General features: G+C 40.8%; 3 protein-coding genes across 4 annotated transcripts in view; 2 read left to right on the top strand and 1 right to left on the bottom strand.

Annotated features, from left to right (window-relative positions):
• tmem178bb (transmembrane protein 178Bb) overlaps positions 1 to 9,149 on the bottom strand; it is a 99,267-nt gene extending 90,118 nt beyond the window's left edge. The window contains exon 1 of the mRNA XM_071917293.1: positions 8,768 to 9,149. Coding sequence (XP_071773394.1) covers positions 8,768 to 9,149 — 382 coding nt within the window. The remainder of the gene's footprint in view (positions 1 to 8,767) is intronic.
• Positions 1 to 19,406, top strand: part of LOC139925776 (toll-like receptor 6) — a 311,939-nt gene that overhangs the window by 133,958 nt on the left and 158,575 nt on the right. The window lies entirely within an intron of this gene.
• mrps33 (mitochondrial ribosomal protein S33) lies at positions 16,373 to 19,275 on the top strand. 2 transcript variants are annotated; one of them, XM_078282072.1, is made up of 3 exons: positions 16,373 to 16,660; positions 17,254 to 17,470; positions 18,153 to 19,275. In XM_078282072.1, exons 2-3 carry the CDS (start codon positions 17,256 to 17,258, stop codon positions 18,256 to 18,258), a joined length of 321 nt encoding a protein of 106 aa, XP_078138198.1. In that variant the 5' UTR covers positions 16,373 to 16,660; positions 17,254 to 17,255; the 3' UTR covers positions 18,259 to 19,275. The 2 variants fall into 2 exon arrangements, with proteins under 2 accessions (XP_078138198.1, XP_071773395.1); XM_071917294.2 differs by having other exon boundaries at positions 16,374 to 16,632.

The raw sequence follows: 19,406 nt of genomic DNA on the forward strand, positions 1-19,406 counted from the left end.
TGTTCAGTCCTGTGTCCGTGTTCAGTGCATTTTGCAACATCTCACTAATTTCAATTGAAATGTGCAGCCAGGCAGGACCCTGACACACACTTACCTGCCTGAGGCCCCTAGATGTAGGCCACAATTTAGAATGATTATCGGGGCCCAAGCCATGGCCTCTATTGACATAGGGGCCCTAAACACAATTTCTATTGAATATCATCCAACTAAGATACAGAGCACTAATTATATACTGGTGGGGCAGTGGGTCTCTGTGCAGACATAATCAAACCTTTTCAATAAATTTCAACATTTAACATTTTCAAGTAGCCCCACCACCTAAAACTCAGGCTTGCCTTGGGGTTGGAGAAATGTCATCACTTTCAAATTAAATGAGCAAGCTCAAGATACAAGAAGTGGCAGTTTGTAATAGCTAAAAATGAGTTTCAGATGTACTTTGAACCTGTAAAAGGTTTACATTTGTATTGTTTGTAAATGGGCTAGTATCTTGAGTTACGGTGTGTGGGCATGTACTGGGAGGAGGGGGGCTCAATAGAGCGTGTGTGCCCTGGGGCCCCCAGGTTGGTTAATCCGGCCCTGGTCTATGTGGATTGCATTTGTCAAGAGACAATATCACAGAAAAAATGCACTATTTGTGTTGTATGTATCATGTACTTTATGCTCTCCATGCCCTGTATACAGTATCACTAAATCTATTTTAGCATTGCATGACTGTGTGTGCGTGCAAGTGTGCACATACATCTGCTAAACGCTGCCTCTCCTGAGACTTTACATGCTCTTTGTAACGCTGTCCACCTCCACTCGTCTCTGCTCCCCCCCCCCCCCCCCCACATACCCCCTCCTCCCACCTCCATATTTCCATGGCCAGTCTGGGGAGAGAGAGGAAGAGGCTCAGCGCTACAGCATGAGGTCATGAAACATTGATGCCTGCTGCGTGGCTGTGGGAAACAAACCACATCATGCTTCTTCCTCTCTCTCTCTCCGACTCTCTCTCTCTACATCTATTCTGCCTGTGGTTATAGTAGTCAGGCTGACTTCATGATGAGTAAGACTCCCAGCCAGAGCTTTTCTCTGGCTCTGGCCTTTTGAGATGGGCACTGAGTAAAATCAAACATAAATCAAATTTGACCTCTGCATTTTAAGTCGCTGTTATGGTATGCATGTTTTAAGATTTCTTTAAAGGTGCCATAAGCAAGCTTTTTACTGCGGCACAAAATGTCCACAATATGTGTGTGTGGGGGGTACAGTTGTTGATCATTACCAATGACTCAACGATTACTTGGCCAGATGGTGGAATTTCTGGCTTTCAAAAAAATCTAAAAATTTAAAAACTTGGATTTCTGTTCTAATTACCTGGCTTAGTCTACATTGTTGTTGTACTTTTGGCTTAGCAGGAATATTTGAGGGGAAAATCTTTAAAAATAGAGAACTATAAAACCTATTAAAAAGCAATGGGTTAATGCCTACAAGTGATAATATATTTCAGTACAATATCTAATAATGATATCCATCCTATTTCCATTTTATTACATTACACATACCAGTAGCCTAACAAGGCAAATTACTTTTTTTTCTTTAAGTGTGTGCCCATCAATTTGAAAGCCACCTGTCAGACAAAAAAATCTAACTGTGGGATAACAAAAACTGTGTGCATAGCTAACTAGGCAGCATGAAACAACGTTAGGTCTGCACTACAGTAAGGGCCATCAGTGACGCCATGAATACAGTTTCTGTGGCGAAAGCATTACTATCACAAGTGCACAAACTTCTGAAACTGTATCAAGAACAGTGCCGATGACAACAGCGACAGTAGAACGATTATTCTCACCACTCTGACGTGTCAAAATCTATCTGCATTCTACTACGACCCAGAAAAGGCTTAATGACTTCATGTGCAGCCATACGCACAGGGCGGTTCTTTGCTGGAGTGAAAATGAATATGAATATGTGCAGAGAAACCAACGGCGGATGCACTTTTATATGAGTTTTATATGGGTATTCTGTTCTATTCTAAATAAGCTTCAGTGGGGATGAGTGAGCTGACAGGCTGTGCCAGAGACCTATCGATGTCGTTGCAATTCATTGGTCGCTTATCCTTTAATTCCACTTTAATATAGTAAAGACATTAAAATAACATATAAACTAATCCACATGCATTGTTATAACACAGGCTAGGCCTTCTTCTGTTATTATGCATCATTATTTTCTGTAAAAAATGGAAAACCACTTACATACATAGCACAAGTTAAAGACAGTTAACACATTTTAATTCAACCATAAATTAAATTTTGCCCGCAGAAGTTCACAGTTCACATTTGGCAATGCTGCAGTGGTACAGAATAGGAATTGTGTTCTACATAGCTGGTGTTCATTCTGATGTCTCAGCTGTGTGCTATGCCGACAGTCCAATCAATAGCAAACCATCCGTGGAGTAGTTATGGCCGCATTAGCATAATTTCAACTGTGCATGATGGGAAAATGCCGCCGCCGCTGCGTATTGATCAGAGATGCTGATCTATCTCTACAGTGCCTGATCTTTTGGATCCAGGAATGGGCCGGAGAAATACAATCATCAAGACAGTATGACGTCCCATAATCAATGTGGCCCTGTCCAATATGGGAGAGCAGCTGAATACACACAACTGCCTGCATAAGCAAAAACTTTCAGAGGGAAAAACGGTTTTCTCATCCAATACATGACATTTTGGCAGAAAAATGGCGGGGTGACAAAGCAGTGGTGCAATCTCTATGAAATGGACTCCCTCCAAGTTGGGAGCAAAAAACTGAACTCACTGCTCCTGCTTGGCCAAAAGTCAATGCTTCTGATTCAAAATGCCCTTCGATTTCTTGTGTGCGTTTACTGTATCTGGATTCCATTTTTCCCAATGTGTTGGCATTGTGGAGCAGCTGTAGCAGCAGCTAGCAGACAGTCAGTCAGGATTGCTCGGCTGTGCTGCAGACTACAGGGGCACTAATGAGCCAGGAGTGCTGCCATGGGAGGGCACATATACATGAATAATTTAACTGTTTCCAAGAAGAGAGTAGCCCTGTATCTACTACTGTGGCCACAATAAACCGCCTCACACACTGGCATGAGAAGTGAAGGACTAGGCCTTGTACAGATTATAGTTTGCAATGGAATAAGCTTACATGATGAATACAGATTTAGATATGGCTACAACTTCCACAGACTTAAAGTCACAAGGAATCAGCATTTTCGATAGAGTCTTGCTTAAAGTCTTCTCTTTTCAAACATGGAAAGAGAAAGGATACTGGGTGTAGTTGATGAAGCAATCCACTGTGAAATGCTTTGCTTGTAATCCTGAGCTTCACAATCTCTAGATTCTTCCAAATGAATAAATGCAGCCACACGGTACACACAGGGTTTTCACCACTGTACCGTGCTGTCACTCTGAAAGCTGTGAAGTTACAGGGTTTACATGATGGGAGGGGCGGAGGTGGAATGATTAAAAAATCTGTGGTGGTGTTACTGGTATTATTATTGTGGTGGTATAAAACACAAAAAAATAACAAAATTTGAATTAAAACCCCAAGGCAAACTATCTGGTTCTGGTTCCAGCTAACTTCCCCCAAATAATCATCTACCAGCCAAGTCAAACCAGAGTTGAAATGAGCCGACCCAGCCTGCCCACCACCCACTTGCGAATGTCTATTAGATTAGCAGCCTCACCAGGGGTCTCATTGGCAGGGGGACTTGTGAGGCACCTTTAGCCTCCCATAGTGTCTAATTTATCCCTCCCCAGTGCAGATATGGGGTCCCCGGGGAGCGTGGTAATCCAATCGGAGAACTCTCCCTGCTCCGTCTGATTGGACCGGGCTGTGAATGTCTTGATCAGGACCTGAAAGGCCTTCTCCTCGGAGAGCGACGACAGATGGCCTCAGATGAGGAGGCCTCGCCCCCCCACGCTCCTCTATATGTAATCCTCTCTTCTCCAACATCCCCCGTCTCTGCTGCCATCCACCCTCTCTCCTCTCCGTTTCCCCACCGATCCCTACTTGGCTTTCCCCTCTGTCTCTTTCCCTTTCTTTCTTCTTATCCTCTGTCCCAAACCACTTTGTAGCTCGGTGTTTCCTGTGTCTCTCTATTGCCGTTTTATCTTTCGCTTTCTCTCTCGTTCATCTCTCTTTCTCTCTCTCTCTCTCTCTCTCCAGGAGGTTTTCTTTGCGACAGACAGGATGAGAGAGAGTGAGCTGCTCCTACAGGGGGAGGCCAGATACCATGCCCAGTCACGTCAGCAGAAACCAAGCAAACATATGCCAACTGTCCGGATATCACCCCCCCACCCCCCACCCCACACACACACACCCACCCCATAGCTGCAAACACACACTCAGACTGTGCACATCCTCTTAACTGGCAAACTCCTGAAAATGATGGGAAAAGTAGAACGTTTTGCGTTGACCGGTCGTTACCGTGGCTGCCTCTCTTTCTCACTCTCCTGCTTCCATAAATCTACATAATGATGCAGCTTGTGGTTATGGAAGATGCCTTGGAGAATGTAGATGAATGCATGTTGCTGATCTGGTCAAACACTAACAGCTGGAGCATCATTATACAGTACACATGCCAGACAAATAGACGAGGGCGCAGAGATTATCGTTTCAGATTTGCCTCAAATTTCAAAGTTAAATAGGAATGTGATGAATAACAAATAGGAAAAAGGAGCTGAATCACTATAGGGTTCCTGTCCATAGATATGCTTGTGGGTTATGATTTATATCTGACAAAGAAAAACAATTGCAAGGGTTATTTATACAAAAAATAGGATTAGTTTAGTCAAATGTAAAGGAAATGACTCATCAGGGCCTGGTTGCGCTTTTACGCTCTACAAGAGATTCTCAAGACGCAGAGTAGATATCCATGAATATATCCCATAGTTTCACAAGCTTCATCTATCATAGCAGCAGACAGGAGAATGTGGACTAATATGAAACAGGAGCGCCAGGCCACTCTGCTTCAGTTTGTGGATGTAGATATAGAAATAGTTCACAGACGACGCACAGGATCTGTGTTTCTTCAGTTGCCTCCTGAGATTAAATTGGAATAGAAGTGAAACACTAGGTGGAGGAAAGGCTTTACGGTGATTTTCTCTGCCGTTTGACCTCCCAAGATCCCTGGAACATTTGAATTATTTCAAGAATAAATTACAAAGGTTGAGTTAAGCTGCTCAAAAAATGTACAGTGCATTTTACAGGAGTGTCACACATACCATGCACATAGCGCTATTAACAGGAAACAAGACCCAGAGCTCCTTCTTATCATAATTTGTCACTGAAGGCTAAATTTAATTGATTCATGTCAGGAAATGGCCATTTTTCATGTTGCCACAACAAAGTCATTATCAAAGACAAATCAATAAACACTCATTTATGTATTTCTATTAGTATTGGATCAGTTAGGCTCTACATAAATGCACTCAGACAAAAGACAATAGAGAGTTCAAATACACAGGAAGTCACTATGCTATGCCTGGAAAGATGTACATAATGCCATGTTCATGTCATAATGGATTTACCGTAAATACGAGTTGCTGACTGGGAAAAAACATTCACGTCTGCCTCCTAATGATAATAACAAGTAGGACATGTGGGAATTTTTTGCGAGCTCCGATATCTCCCACCTGGAGTTGTAAATTGTGGAAGTGTGTCAACACAGGTGGTAAACATACTAAGGAATCCGTTGATGTCAGCGGTCCAAGGTATTAAAAGTCAAAATTATCAGGTATATTCACACTAGAATCAAGAATCAACCCTACTTACGAAAAGCAATATCTGCTTTATGTTTGACTTTAAATCCAAAGATAAACATGGTTTTGGATGTGTGCGTTCCTACAAGTTTTAAACATGTGAATGCTTCCAAGTTGTAGCAACGAAATGTCATCCTGTTTTTCAGCTTCTTCCGATATTATGTGAATACGGCATAAGTGATTGGTTTATCAAGGAAAGGGAATGTAACATGCAGAGTCTGAATATTCTCCATTGTGACAGTAGGATAGGATGAATGACGATCCAGTTGCTTGTGATGATTCAAACAGCATTGAAATTTACATTCCTTTTATCGGGTTTTGTAAGGGTCTGGATCTGCCTGGCTGTAAGTCGATGTGGTTTAGTGTGATATTATACCTTTATTGCTCGGCATTGGACTGTATGGTGATTGTGTTTTTGCAATCAGTGGGTATAGACTGTGGAATGAGCTGCCTGAGGCGTGCCAAGTTAGTATCATCTTTTAAAATCACTTCTTAAAAACTGACTTTTACAGACTTTCTTTCGTTTTTGATCCTGCTTACTTTTAATCTTGTGCTGTTACCTCCGCCAAGGAGGTTATGTTTTCAGTGCCGTTTGTTTGTTTGTCTGTTTGTTTGTCTGTTTGCTTGTCTGTTAGCAGGATTACGGAAAAACTACTGGCCCGATTTTCATGAAACTTTGTGGAAGGGTGTAGCATGGGCCAAGGAAGAACCCATTAAATTTTGGAGCAGATCCGGATCCGACTCACGAACAAGCAATAATAGCACGAACCTTGGTGGAGGGCTGCGCTCTCCGAGTGCCCTTCTAGTTTCTTATGTTTTCTTTAATCTGATTTCATCCATTTATTGTCTCTGCCAAGGAGTTTGTTTTTGTTCCGTTTGCTGTCTGTCTTCATCTGGCTGTCTGTCTGTCTGTCTGCAGTATGACTCAAAAAACTTATGAACGGATTTCCATGAAATCTGGTGGACAGATTGGCCTTGGGTCAAGCAGCAGTCGATTAGATTTTGTTGGTGATCCACATCTGGAATTTCCACCATTGAATGGTTAGCTTAAGTTTTTTAGCCATAACTATGAAACTAAAGGAGGTAGAGACTTGATTCCAAATTCAAAGGGTATGTTTTCAGGATTATGAAATCAATTTAACTTAAAACTGAAGTGACAGGAATGGTGTCTTTAGGCGTCACAGCAAGTTGGAGGATTGTTCAGCATTTGCGCTCTCCGAGTGCCTTCAAGTTCTCCTTGTTTTCTTATTTTTCATGTTTTCTCTTTCTTGTTTTTAAGGTTTTTTACTATTCTTTTTTTTTTTTACGCCTTTCTGTAAAGCACTTTGTAAACGCTGCTTTTAGATGGAGTGCTATGTAAATAAAGTTTATTCTTCTTCTTATTATATTATTATATGGAGATTTTTGTGTGGTTGCAGTTGGCTGGTGCATCATGCTGAATGTTACCCAAGCGCTGTGAGTGGATCAGAATTTCAATATGTGTACACTGAGATAAATACAGCATTAACCTCCATGGCTCAGGGTGGCCATCCTGATTGACCCATCGATGTTAAATTATTGTTGGACGCATCACTACGGCAAACCGCACCGCTACTTTTGCATCATGATGTAGCTGAAGGCCTTGGAATAGATCAGCCTTCCACTATGGGGGCATTCATCTGATCACTGAGCACACTGACTGTGGGCTGCCCATTACTGCAGATGGTGGGCCATCAAGGCCATTGAGGCATCCTCAAAGGAAGGCACAGCTGCAGCACACACACACACACACACACACACACGGAGAGTGAGAGAGCGAGAGATAGAGTGTACACACACCCTGTCCTCTTCCAGCTTGGACTCGGACCAGTAACTTTCATCAGAAACCGCCGCCTCCTTTCTCTGTTTAACACACAGGCGGCCTGTGTAGCAGGATCATGACCCCCTAAATATCAGGAGGATTAATTCATCCCCCCCCCCCACACACTCTGTGTTTTTAGAAGCACAGTTTAGATTTACTGAAGCAGATTTTGTGATTGGCTTTGGTAACAAACACAAACACCTCTTCCCCTTTAAAAGAAATGTCTTTCTCCTAGTACTTTGAGTCTCCTTTTAATGAATTTAAAGGCATTTCAACTGCAAATGAGGCTTGCCATGTTTCATAATTCGATTAACTTTTGCGCTTCAGATCAGGGTTCAGTTTTACAATCTTCTGCTGCATTTCACATTGACCAACAGTTCACTCTCTCGTATACCTGCAGACTTTTCTCATGTAAATTTATATCTTTTGTTTCAATTGTTTCAAATGAGAGAAAAGTTGCATTTAGTCTACTAAAATGCAACTTTGATCCAGAGTGCTGAACTGAAACCTACACCCTTGATCAACTAGATTCCCTCTTGAGGAAATGACGGAGTCCATGAGTCATGAATGAATGCAGGCCTTCTGTTTGAAAATAGCCATGGACATTTGTAGAAGGAACCTAACCGGCATTAACTCTATATTATGTGGAAAGTTATGGGACTATAAAGAAGGGGATGTGAGTGCCCCCCACCTCTCTCTGTCTCATGCTGTATTGTGTGGTTGAGTTGGCAAGCCCACAGAGCCTGAAATGATTATGTCATTATTTAGCACCACTTAACTAAAAGGGAGGTAGGCTTTAATCAGACCTGAGAACAGGAAAGCATGCATGCATTTCCTATTCAGCATCAGATTCACATGCTTCCCTCTTCTGCAAAATAGCATGACAACAAGCAGCCTGCTGCTACAGGCCATCTATAACCACTGAAACACTGAGACAGCAACCCCTAATGACGTTTTGAGAGGCTGTTACCCTAGAAAAAATGTAGCTCGATCCTAATAGTGTGACCAAAGGGCAAATGAGCAATTAACACAAAGCAGGCGCATTCTTTTTCCCATTAAAAATGACAAATGTCTAGATACCACTGTATGTTTTGGACGGAGCTACAGACAACTTTCATTCGGCCCGGGGTTTTGTTGCGAGTTGCTATTTCGTTCTTACCTTTCCGGATGAGGTCTTCTATGTCTTGGTCGAAGCCTAGTCGATGGCATTTGCTCCACAGTCCCATGTTGGTGGAATTGTACTGCCTGCTGCACTCGTCCGCGGCGCTCATGGCGAAGAGCTGCCGCCGGTTCCGGGCCAGCAGCAGCTTCTCCTCCCAGCGGGGCAGGCTGCTCCGGCTGGCCCGCAGCGGCAGGCTGTTGTTGGGGATATAGATGAAGCCCGGGTCCTTACGGCGGGTGGAAAAGCTTCGGCATCGCTCCCTGTACCTCCGGGCGTCCGTTTCGTACCAGTGGTCGGAGCAGATAGCCACTGCCAGCATACCCAGGGCGCAGAGAGAAAGAGAGAGACCGGCGTACAGCAGTAACTTCCCGGCAGCCATGCTCGCTTCTGTCACAGCCGCATCAGCACCTCAACAGACGGACAGCTCCTCTGCGGCTTCCGCTCGTTCAGCTCACATCACCTCTGGACGCCAGTATCGGTAGCATTATCGAAGCGATGATGTGCAAATGGAAGCGAAACCTCGGCGGTAGCACAGCTCAAATAGTAAAATGTAAACCGAAATTCCGAAATCCCTGTGTTGAGGCTGCGGAGTCCCGACGTCGCTCCTGTGTGTGCGGCGCTGCAGCAGCTCGACGGGGAGAGGACGCTTATCTCATCTCATCCATGGATCCTCAGCATCCATCTGTCTGAGCAGGGCGACACCAACATGCACAAACCCGATCAGCAGAGTCGTGAGGTTTATAGTCAACCCGAAAAAAACACAATGGCGTATCCCATATTCTACCCACAATCACCCTGACTTCAAAACCCACCCACCAAAATGCATGATGGACAAAGGGGGCAGTGAATGCTGTAGAAACAACTAGACAGAATCGTGGAATTACACTTCGCCATAGCCTATTTAGAAATGAAATATCATGCTCTCCTTATATAGGCAAACCAAACCTTCCGCTCACCGCCCTTATCCTGAAGCCTAATGGTGTGAGTTTAAAGGGTATTTTAGTTTACCTGTTATCCAAATAGAGCCCAGACTGCAGACCGTCCATCAGCTAACGTAGTTGAATAGTGAAATCATCCAGCAGAGTCTCAGCAGCCCCAGCAGGTGTGACGGGATGACGGCAGCTGCTACAGAGCGGCCTGCTGATGGACCAATGAACACGATTCTGTCTGTAGGATCGCTGGTAGGATTACAGGATATAGAGCTCATATGGATGATATTATTTTCAATAAACAACTAGCTTACTACTAGTAGCCTAGTAGTAGTACAGCGATACTACTACAAGTGCTACTACTACTGCCTCAATTACTAATACTTCTATACCTACTTCTGCTACTGTCACTGTTGCTACTTATATATTACTTCTACTACTACTAGTAGTACTAATATTACTATTACTACCACTACTAGTACTAATATTGCTATTATTACTACTACTACTAGTAGTACTAATATTACTATTACTATCTTACTGGTAGTACTGCTTCTGCTGCTACTGCATCTACTACTAGGCTACTACTGCCACTAGTCTAGTAGCTACTACTACTATAGGCCTATAGGCTACTACTTCTGTCACTACTACTACTACTACTATTATACTACTACTACTACTATTGTTTATTACTACTATAAAACTACTACTAGCACAACTACTACTACCACTACTATTGCTGCTACTCCTCCTCCTATTACTACTACTAGCCTACTACTAATACAACTACCACTTTACTAGTACTTGGTTCCCTATAGCAAAGTTATAGGGAGCCAAAGTTAAACATTATTGTACATCTAATCTTGAGGTTAATGTTTAAGTACACTCTACTCGAAGAGATACCTGATTAACACAGGAAATAAAAGAAAGTATCTGGAAACCTAAATGTGAAGGCGACTAAATTGTCACCAACTAAATGGACTAGAGACACATTCTGTGATGGTACATTGATACACTGATGCTTCAAGACAACACAATGCATCCCTTACAGAGTATGTATGTCGTTATGTTTTCACATACATTATTATATACAGCCCAACGACCCCACTAAGGTTTGGACTTCACATGGAATCTAACCTCTACCTTTGTGACCTCAAAGTAAAATAAAGTAAAATAGTAAAATAAAACGTAACAGAAACAGCTCTATAGCAGCAGCTGCTACTTTCCTTGTCAACTCATATGTTATTCATTCCTTTTTCACAGCGAGGGTGGACAGGAGGAAGAGAGGCATGACAACAGAGTATGAGCCATATTCTGACCTATCAAGGCTCAGTAGCCTGGATCAGTGGTTTTCAATCATGAGCCATTGTGACCCAAGAGTCTGCAGGTTTTCAGTCCAACCAAACACTACAGCAGCTGACTTCACTGGTTAGTCCCTCCTGTCTAGTTGAAAGAAGTGTGAAATCAGCTGCTGTAGTGTTTGGTCGGAATGAAAACCTGCAGCCTAGACTGACATCTTCCTCCAGTAGTCCTCTGGCTCATCATATTGTGATCTTGGAATTATGATGTTTTATCTGGGTGGAGTGTAGTTCTGAGATATGGAGCTTCAAAGATTCAACACACCGGCTGGTCTTTTGAAATATTTTACCCCAAAATGTTCTTTTTCCTAGATGTACTGTAACACCACATAAGCATAAAGTAACATTCAAAGATCATGAATAAATGAAAAACATAAAAAAACACAAACCTATAATTCCAAGATCGCAATATGCCAAATTATATCCTAACCCTAGAAGGACTCCAATCAAACACTACAGCAGCTGAGGATAGCAATGATTAGTTCCTACTCTCTGGTTGAAAGTGTGTTAATCAGTTGCAGTGAAAATCTGCAGACTCACATGGTTGAGAACCACTGTTTTAGATCAAAAAATCCCAAAATGCATTTTCCCTCACTTAGTTGCACACACTAGTTTTCAAATTTCACAAGCTAAATCAGTGTCTCTGAGAACCTTGGTGCTTTAAATTAAATTTATCTCACGTAATCGGGTGTTTCTCTGTAAACATCACAGTAGATCTCAGCTTTGGTGCTTTACTTCAACATGCATTGACTGTTTTGCGCTACACTTTGACCATTACGTAGAGACTACACCTACATAATTTATGAGCACTGCTGTTATCCACCTGTCAAGGACTCCAGCCTACAGATGGGGAGTCATCAGCTCTATTTGACAACGTAAAGCAATATTTCCCCTCCGTGGAGGACTTTTATTTTTCAACACACACACAGTCAACTAATACCAGCTGCCTTGGAACTCTTTCGAGAACCCTGGGAGGGGCCCTCTGCGGGAAAGTGGAGCTAGAGACGAGAGACAATATTAAGGTTCAAACAGAAAAAAGGTCTTTCATTGCACAGCCTCATAAGATACAACTCAATTCTTGAAAACAGGGAACAAAAAGTCTTCTTCTTCTTCTTCTTGGCTGAGTGAGTCTTTATTCTGTCGGCGGGTGACTGCTTTCCGGGACAGAGAGCAGAGAGGTCACTCCAGCCCTAAACCCACCAAATAATGGCTCGTCCAAGCAGGGTTTAAGGAGCAGCAGCCATTAGCTGAAGTGGCTTCAGGTGTGTTAGAGTGGGGGTAGCTGCTCATCAGTTGGGCTCCCACACAGCCAAGCAGCTCTTGCTCCCAGTAACTCTGTCCATGGTGCTGCTGTGGGGCAGAGGGAGGGTGCTGTCCATGGTGCTGCAGGCTTGATGGTGCTATGTTGTCGCCTCCACCCACCGCTCACACTCTATTGTAGGCTTGGCCGTTTTTTTCCCCTGTTTTTTTGGTGTATTTTATTTCTTCTAAATAAGATCAAATTTCTAATTATTATTAATAGCCTAGAAATTTGATCTTACAATTCAAGCAAAAACAACGGCCATTTGGTGTCATTTGCTCATTCCTGCCATTTCCAGGATAACTGTGGAAAAGGGATCCCAGTTTAAAAATGTTTCACTACAACGATGATTATTATTATTTTTTTTACTATCCTACTACTAGGAGATTATAGGTTTTAAAAGTTATAGTTTAAAGGTTTGCACAATTGTGATGCAGCCGGGACACTATGACACTATATTCGATATTGCGGAAAATATCACGATATTCGATATTATCGCATATCAGCCCAAGCCTAGTCTACAGTCCGCTTTTATATTCGGAATCTTTTCATTGATAACTGTAAATGATGAGAGATTCTTTTTGGAAAAAGAGTCATATAGATGCAGACAAAAGCAAGCAATAGTGTCGAAATGTTTTTTACCAAACATAAATATCTTGGTTCCTGGACTGAACAGAGAAAATACATAAGACAAGACTATAAGAGAGACAAAGTTTTACCTGTCCACCAAATGAATGTTCCTACATATCTACCTCCTGCTCATCAAAAGCTAAAATAGGCATATAATTTTACCAGCTCCTGTTTCAAATTAACTGGTATTGTATTCTACTCTACTCTCTGCCTGAAAGTCTTCACCATTACTGTTGAGAAAATGAGGAGTCTCATTATAAAATGTGATATCCACCATTTGTAAAAAAGAAAAAAAAAACAGAAAAAAAAACGGACAGACAAATATTGTATTTTTTACAGGGATAGTATAACTTAAATTGACAAAATATTAATACCTTGACAGACTGGATCCTCTATAATTTGCAGATATTGAATTATTAGATTCGACTGATTAGACTAGACTAGACTAGACTAGACTAGATTAGATTAGATTAAATGTTATGTCCCCCAGTGGGGAAACTGGGCTGTTGTGGCAGCAAATAATAATAGGATACAGCAAAGAAGAATAGGATATGAATAAGAATAGAATAAATTGATAAAGTGTAGTAGAAATGTATGAATGAAAATTCTGGAATCCAGTTTTATAGGATGTAAAACAGCAACATTATCGTCAGTAGAAGCATAACTTATTGAGAAAGACTGTGAGATGTGTGCATTATAATAACAGGTAGAGAATTCTAAAAATGATTAAAAAAAAGGTCAACATACTATACTATATAACAATGACAAAAGACAATATGTGAAAGATTCAAGTATTTATACAGGGTTTGCACAAATGTGTTTTTATTCCCTTTAAAGGTGCTATCGTGTATCCGTTTAACGGAAATAAATCATTCCCACATTAATTTTGAGACATCAGTATAATTATGAGACCACTGGTGAGAAGGGTGGCAGCCTCTACAGCCACATTGCACTTTACATTTGTGCGCCACCAGGTCGGATTTGGCGGGAAATGTGCTGGATTGCTTTACGGCACAAAGGGAATTGCTTTGCTGCTGTTCTTCCAGCAGCAACAGAGCTAAAGCTTCCAGAGTTTCTGGCAAAAGTAGATGGTGGAAGGAGTGAAAGACAAAAAAATCACTTCCAACTTGTTTATCCTCTTCAGTAAAGCCAAAGATGCCAGGCAGGGGGAGGGAGGACATGAGGAATCAGGGTTTATGGGAAATGTAGTCTTTTAAAAACACTAGCAATACCTATGTGAGATAAAGGCTACCAGTCGTCTCCACCGTGGCTTCATTCGTTTACAGTAGCTATGCCAAGGTATCACAATTAATTTGACAAAGATATATTGATGGACACTCAGATGCATGCACAAGCCTACACCCACACATCTCCATGTGCTGATATGTCTAAGAGCCTGGAGTATTTTCATTCGGTGAACTGTCTGAAATGCCTGTGGTAGTAACTTTTATTGGCCAGCTGATGCTCCTGCTGATGCTAGTTTTCATTGCAATTGAATTGGAAGATTGATTTTCCCATTTCAAATTTCTCTATCATTTAAATTGCTTGTGTGTTGTTTAGATAGGCTGTGCATATTGTTTGTTGGATTTCTTCATTGTAAACGGGCTTAATCCTTTGTTGAGGATATGTTAGCAGTAACGTCGTGAAATTGTCGTGGAACTGAGCGGTTTTAGCTAATTTGATTTGATTACATTAGCATGTAATTTGCGTTAAGATAGCTTTCACTTGTTTTTAAAAAATAGTTTTGTATTTTCTTGTTTTTCTTAATTACCTTCTCGTATTGGGTTGATTTTATTGAGTTACTTTTCCTCCCTCTGACATGTATGTTGTAATGAACTTTTTTTTGAAGTGTTATCTCAATACATTTGACTCGATTTAGTGAAGGCCTGTAGCCTATATTGATGAAGTTATACAAACCAGTGGTGTTATTTAAAGCACACAAGTAACTAGAATTCATAACTACTTTTCAGTTGACAACTTGTTGGCTTTCTCTTACCTCCCAAAATCCACATTGAAACGGATAGGAGCTGAGCTTCACATCACCGCCTGCTGGGCAGACAAGGCAGCCATCCACACCTGTACAGAACACATATAGGAAATATAAAGTAATGTCAGGGAGAGGGGGTTTTCTAATTCACTCATTCGGTAATGTTTTTGCCCTTATTCAACCACGAAAGTCTTTCCTGTTTTCTCTCTTACCATTTCTACGACCTGCTCAGCACATTTGGAGATGGAGAAATGTGGGGAAACGTAGCTTACAGTACAACTACTTTTGTGGATGCAGTTTTCACTGTTTCTTCGTATCTGGCGCCCTCTTCTGTTCAGAAATCGTAACGGCACTACAGAAATAGACTTGATAGAAGTGCTGTCAGGATGCCGATTGAACTCATCCTGACCACTGTCATTGCCAATCTAGCATCTCACCGTTTATCAAAACAAGATACAATACAAGAACAGAAACAAGATTAAATGAAACTTTTATGATCATCGTTGCAGCAGCAAATAGTAGCATAATGTAGGGGGAAATAGAATATAAACATAAAAATAAAGTACAAACAAGACTATAGAAAGCTTGGGTTGTATAAATATATGCAAACCAACAATTTCAACATGTGCTATATGTAGAATGTATAAATGGGAAGTATTGGGAAAAGTCTGTATTACAACATTATTATTGTGTAAAATAATAATAGGACTTAGTGAGGCAAAGAAGAAATTAGTGCAGCATATTTAAGATAGGAAAAATATACTAAAAAATATCATCTAACATTATACAAATAGAGACATATCAATATGTATGCAGTATGAAATAATAATAGCTAATAATAATAATAATAAGAAGAAGAAGAAGCTCAGAAATAGAATATAAAATAAGCAATATAACTAATTAAAAAAAAAGGAATATAACTAATAAAACAATAAAAAAAATAGGAATATAACTAATAAAACAATAAAACAATAATAATATAAATAATTGTGGGGTTATATAAACATAATGTGAGTCATTCCTACCACATCAATAAAATATAATGCTTTAATCGCTTTAGAAAACATTGTTGGGCGATGTAGTAGAAACAGCCAAGATAATTCATTTAGAATTACTTTATTTTTTGCAGTAATTTATTTGGAGACGTGCGACTGGACTTATTACTAATACAGGGATAGTACTACTGCTGTATAATAAACGGAACTTTGTGTAAAAGCATTGCACTGTCCGACTTCTTAAGAGGGACGGACTTCCTGTCAGTACCAGATTAAACTGAAGGTACAACAACAAGGACAGAGAGTTTGTATGTTAATTTACAGCGATTCTCAATGAGGGACATTTTTGTAACGTCTAAAATCCATATATATTATATATAAAATAAAATACAAGAAATTTTACATTTTAGCCAAAAGAGGAAGTAAAGGCAGCTGACCAATCATCTTTACGGAAAATGTGTCATGCGCAGTAGGGCTTAGTAGCGGGTCGACTGTGAGGGCAGGCTGGCGTGTGTATGAAGGTTAGCTAGCTGTCCTCATAATACTGGTAAATAACGAATATTTCAAATTAAACCAGAAGTAAACACGCGTTGTATTATTTTCGAATGAAGCAGTGATTTCTGCTTCCTAACCGGCTACTATAAGGCTCTCTGTCGGACTCGGGTAAGCCACCGAAAGCTGTCAATTTCATGTATGTATCTTTCATTTTACAATGCTGCATAGATGCTTTTAATAAAGGTTTTTATTGTTTTTTAAGCTTTATTAAATGCTTTTGTTATGCCTTGTGGTCAGGGACGTCAAAACCATGAACTATGCTAAAGTCCCTGCTTTTAATATCGTTTAGCACAAAAAGCTACCAAACTTTTATCCACTAAAATAACCTACCGACTCATGAATCATGAGTGACAAGATATTATTATTCGGTCAGTGTGACAAACTCTTTGATGTAGGGATGACAAGATATTACTATTTGGTCAATGTGATACATTTTTACGTGTAGGAACTGAAAATATATTGTTATTTGGCCAGTGTGATCAATTATTAAACGTAGGTCACCAAGCTATTAGCTTAGAGGGAACATTGGTCCTGAATGCTCCTCGATATGGTTTTTTATTTTAGATATGGCTTCCAAATACATTTCTGGTAAATTTTGTTTGCTCTTTGCTCTCCATTATAATGATAAAAACTACAAGATTATGATGTGATATACCACCTATCTACACTGCTGGATCATACCATAGGACAAAACCCTCACCCCATTTTTCTCTCTGCTTCTTTTTTCAGTCATGGCCGGACTGTCCAGCTACGCGGTCCGCATGGCCCGGCTGAGCGCGCGGATCTTCGGGGATGTCGTGCGCCCAACGGACTCCAAGTCCATGAAGGTGGTCCAGCTCTTCAAGGAGCCTCCAATGGCCCAGAGGAAGGAGGTGTATGACTGGTACCCGCAGCACAAGATCTACTACGCCATGACCCAGAAGCTGAGGTTTATGGGACTATTCAGGTATTTAAGGAGCTCCTCAACTACTTTCTTATGTTGACACAGATTTCTATTTGTGCCAAAAGGCTTTTGTGTTTTTTTTGGAGGTTTTATCAGTAGGGTTTGACTGATGTATCTGGCCGATATTGGTCTTGTATTAAATATCAGATATCAGCCAGTCAGTGTGGTTCACCTCTGATATGATGGCAGTTCCTCCCTGACCACAGGGACCACAGTCTGTAAAACCGGACATGACATTTGATTTTTTTTATTTACTTTCGGTGCTGCTAAACAACTAAAAGAATTCAGTAGTATGGGTTTTAATGGAGAATTTTAGCGTCCTTCAGAAAGCCCTAATTATCAGTACTGTACTCGAATTTGGGTTGCTAACAGAATCCACCAAGGACACAATGGTTTTCCCATGCTCTGTTTTCTTTTAATTGTCTAATAAATCAAATCAAATCAAAATATATCCTTATGTAATAGTGGCTGCTTCAAGTGGGATGTGACTAAAAAGGAAACGAGAGGCTTTGCATCAAATCTCAAACATGAAAGCAGATCAGTATTGTGAAAAACGACGGTTGTGTGTATTGTGTGTCTTGTCACCAAGATCCAGTTGGCGCCCAGTAAATCAGCTGGAAACTCAACAAGTCTAAATGGTAATCATATAGCTTCTAAGGATAACATTTGTCCTCTTTCTCCTCAGAGATGAGCACGAAGACTTCAAGGAGGAGATGCGTCGCCTGAGAAAACTGCGAGGCAAAGGGAAACCAAAGAAGGGCGAAGGAAAGCGAGCCACCAAGAAAAAATGACCCGGACAACGTTTCCTACCGCTGGATCGTTGGGTTTATGTTTTTTCTGTGGGTGGACAGAGCGTTGAACTGTGGCAGCTACCCCACGCCCACTGTGGAGCAGAGGATGTTCTACGAATGCAGTTTTAATCAATCGTGAATGAAAAAGTGTCGAGCCAGCCAACCTTCCAGCCACACTCATGACAGATGTAAACAGGCTGTTGCATCTAGGGTTAGACCGATATATGGGGCAGATATTGGGCTTTTATGAAATATCAGATATCAGCCAGTCAGTGTCGTCCACCTCTGATATGATGGAGGTTCCTGCCTGATCGCAGCTACAGAAAAACAAAGGAATTTAATTACTGTGGGTTTCAGTGAAGAGTTTTAGTGTCCCATGATGGTCTAAATGCTGTTTCAGAGGCTTTTCCACCCTGACAAGAATACAATTCTGGTGGAAACGCTGACTACTTGAAATTTTTGGTATAAAAATAGTCAAATTTAAAGATATTGAATAGCAGCTATCAGCGTCTAAAAATGTTGGTGTCAGTATCAGCTGTCAAAAACCAATATCGGTCGAAACCTAGCGGCTACACAGGTGTATCTGTTCATGTTTGATGCTGTCACATTCACACCAGTTGTATGGTATTGAATGATGTAAACAGACCAACATCTTTCCCATGTTGCATGTTTTTTGAAAATAAAAGAAATGCTATTGACAAATAGTTTCTGTCAAAACAAGTAGTTGGGTATCACTTACAAATCTCATCCACTTTACTGCTCAGAAGTCAAGTACATTGATCATAACAGGAAAATGCTTGGAAACCATTGTAATGTAGTCACAACATGCTTCACAGATGTTAATGCATTATATATTGATATGAATATGTTATCTTATTCCAATTAATATGTTGATGTATTGCCCATACTGTCTTTCTGGGATCCACATGAATAAAATGTATATTACTGAACACCAGACAGCACTGACATGGCATTCCAGTCCTTATTCCTGAATCCTGAAATTTCTGATTCAAATGTTCAGTCTCTTATTGAATGGTGAGATTATTCTCTGATTTTATGCCACTCACCAAGATGAGCTGCTTTCTGCAGCACTCCTAATCCAGTGCATTTAACTCCATAGATTTAGTTATTTTATTTTATTTTTTACA

Source organism: Centroberyx gerrardi, chromosome 24 (assembly GCF_048128805.1).
Source record: "Centroberyx gerrardi isolate f3 chromosome 24, fCenGer3.hap1.cur.20231027, whole genome shotgun sequence".
Classification (NCBI taxonomy): domain Eukaryota; kingdom Metazoa; phylum Chordata; class Actinopteri; order Beryciformes; family Berycidae; genus Centroberyx; species Centroberyx gerrardi.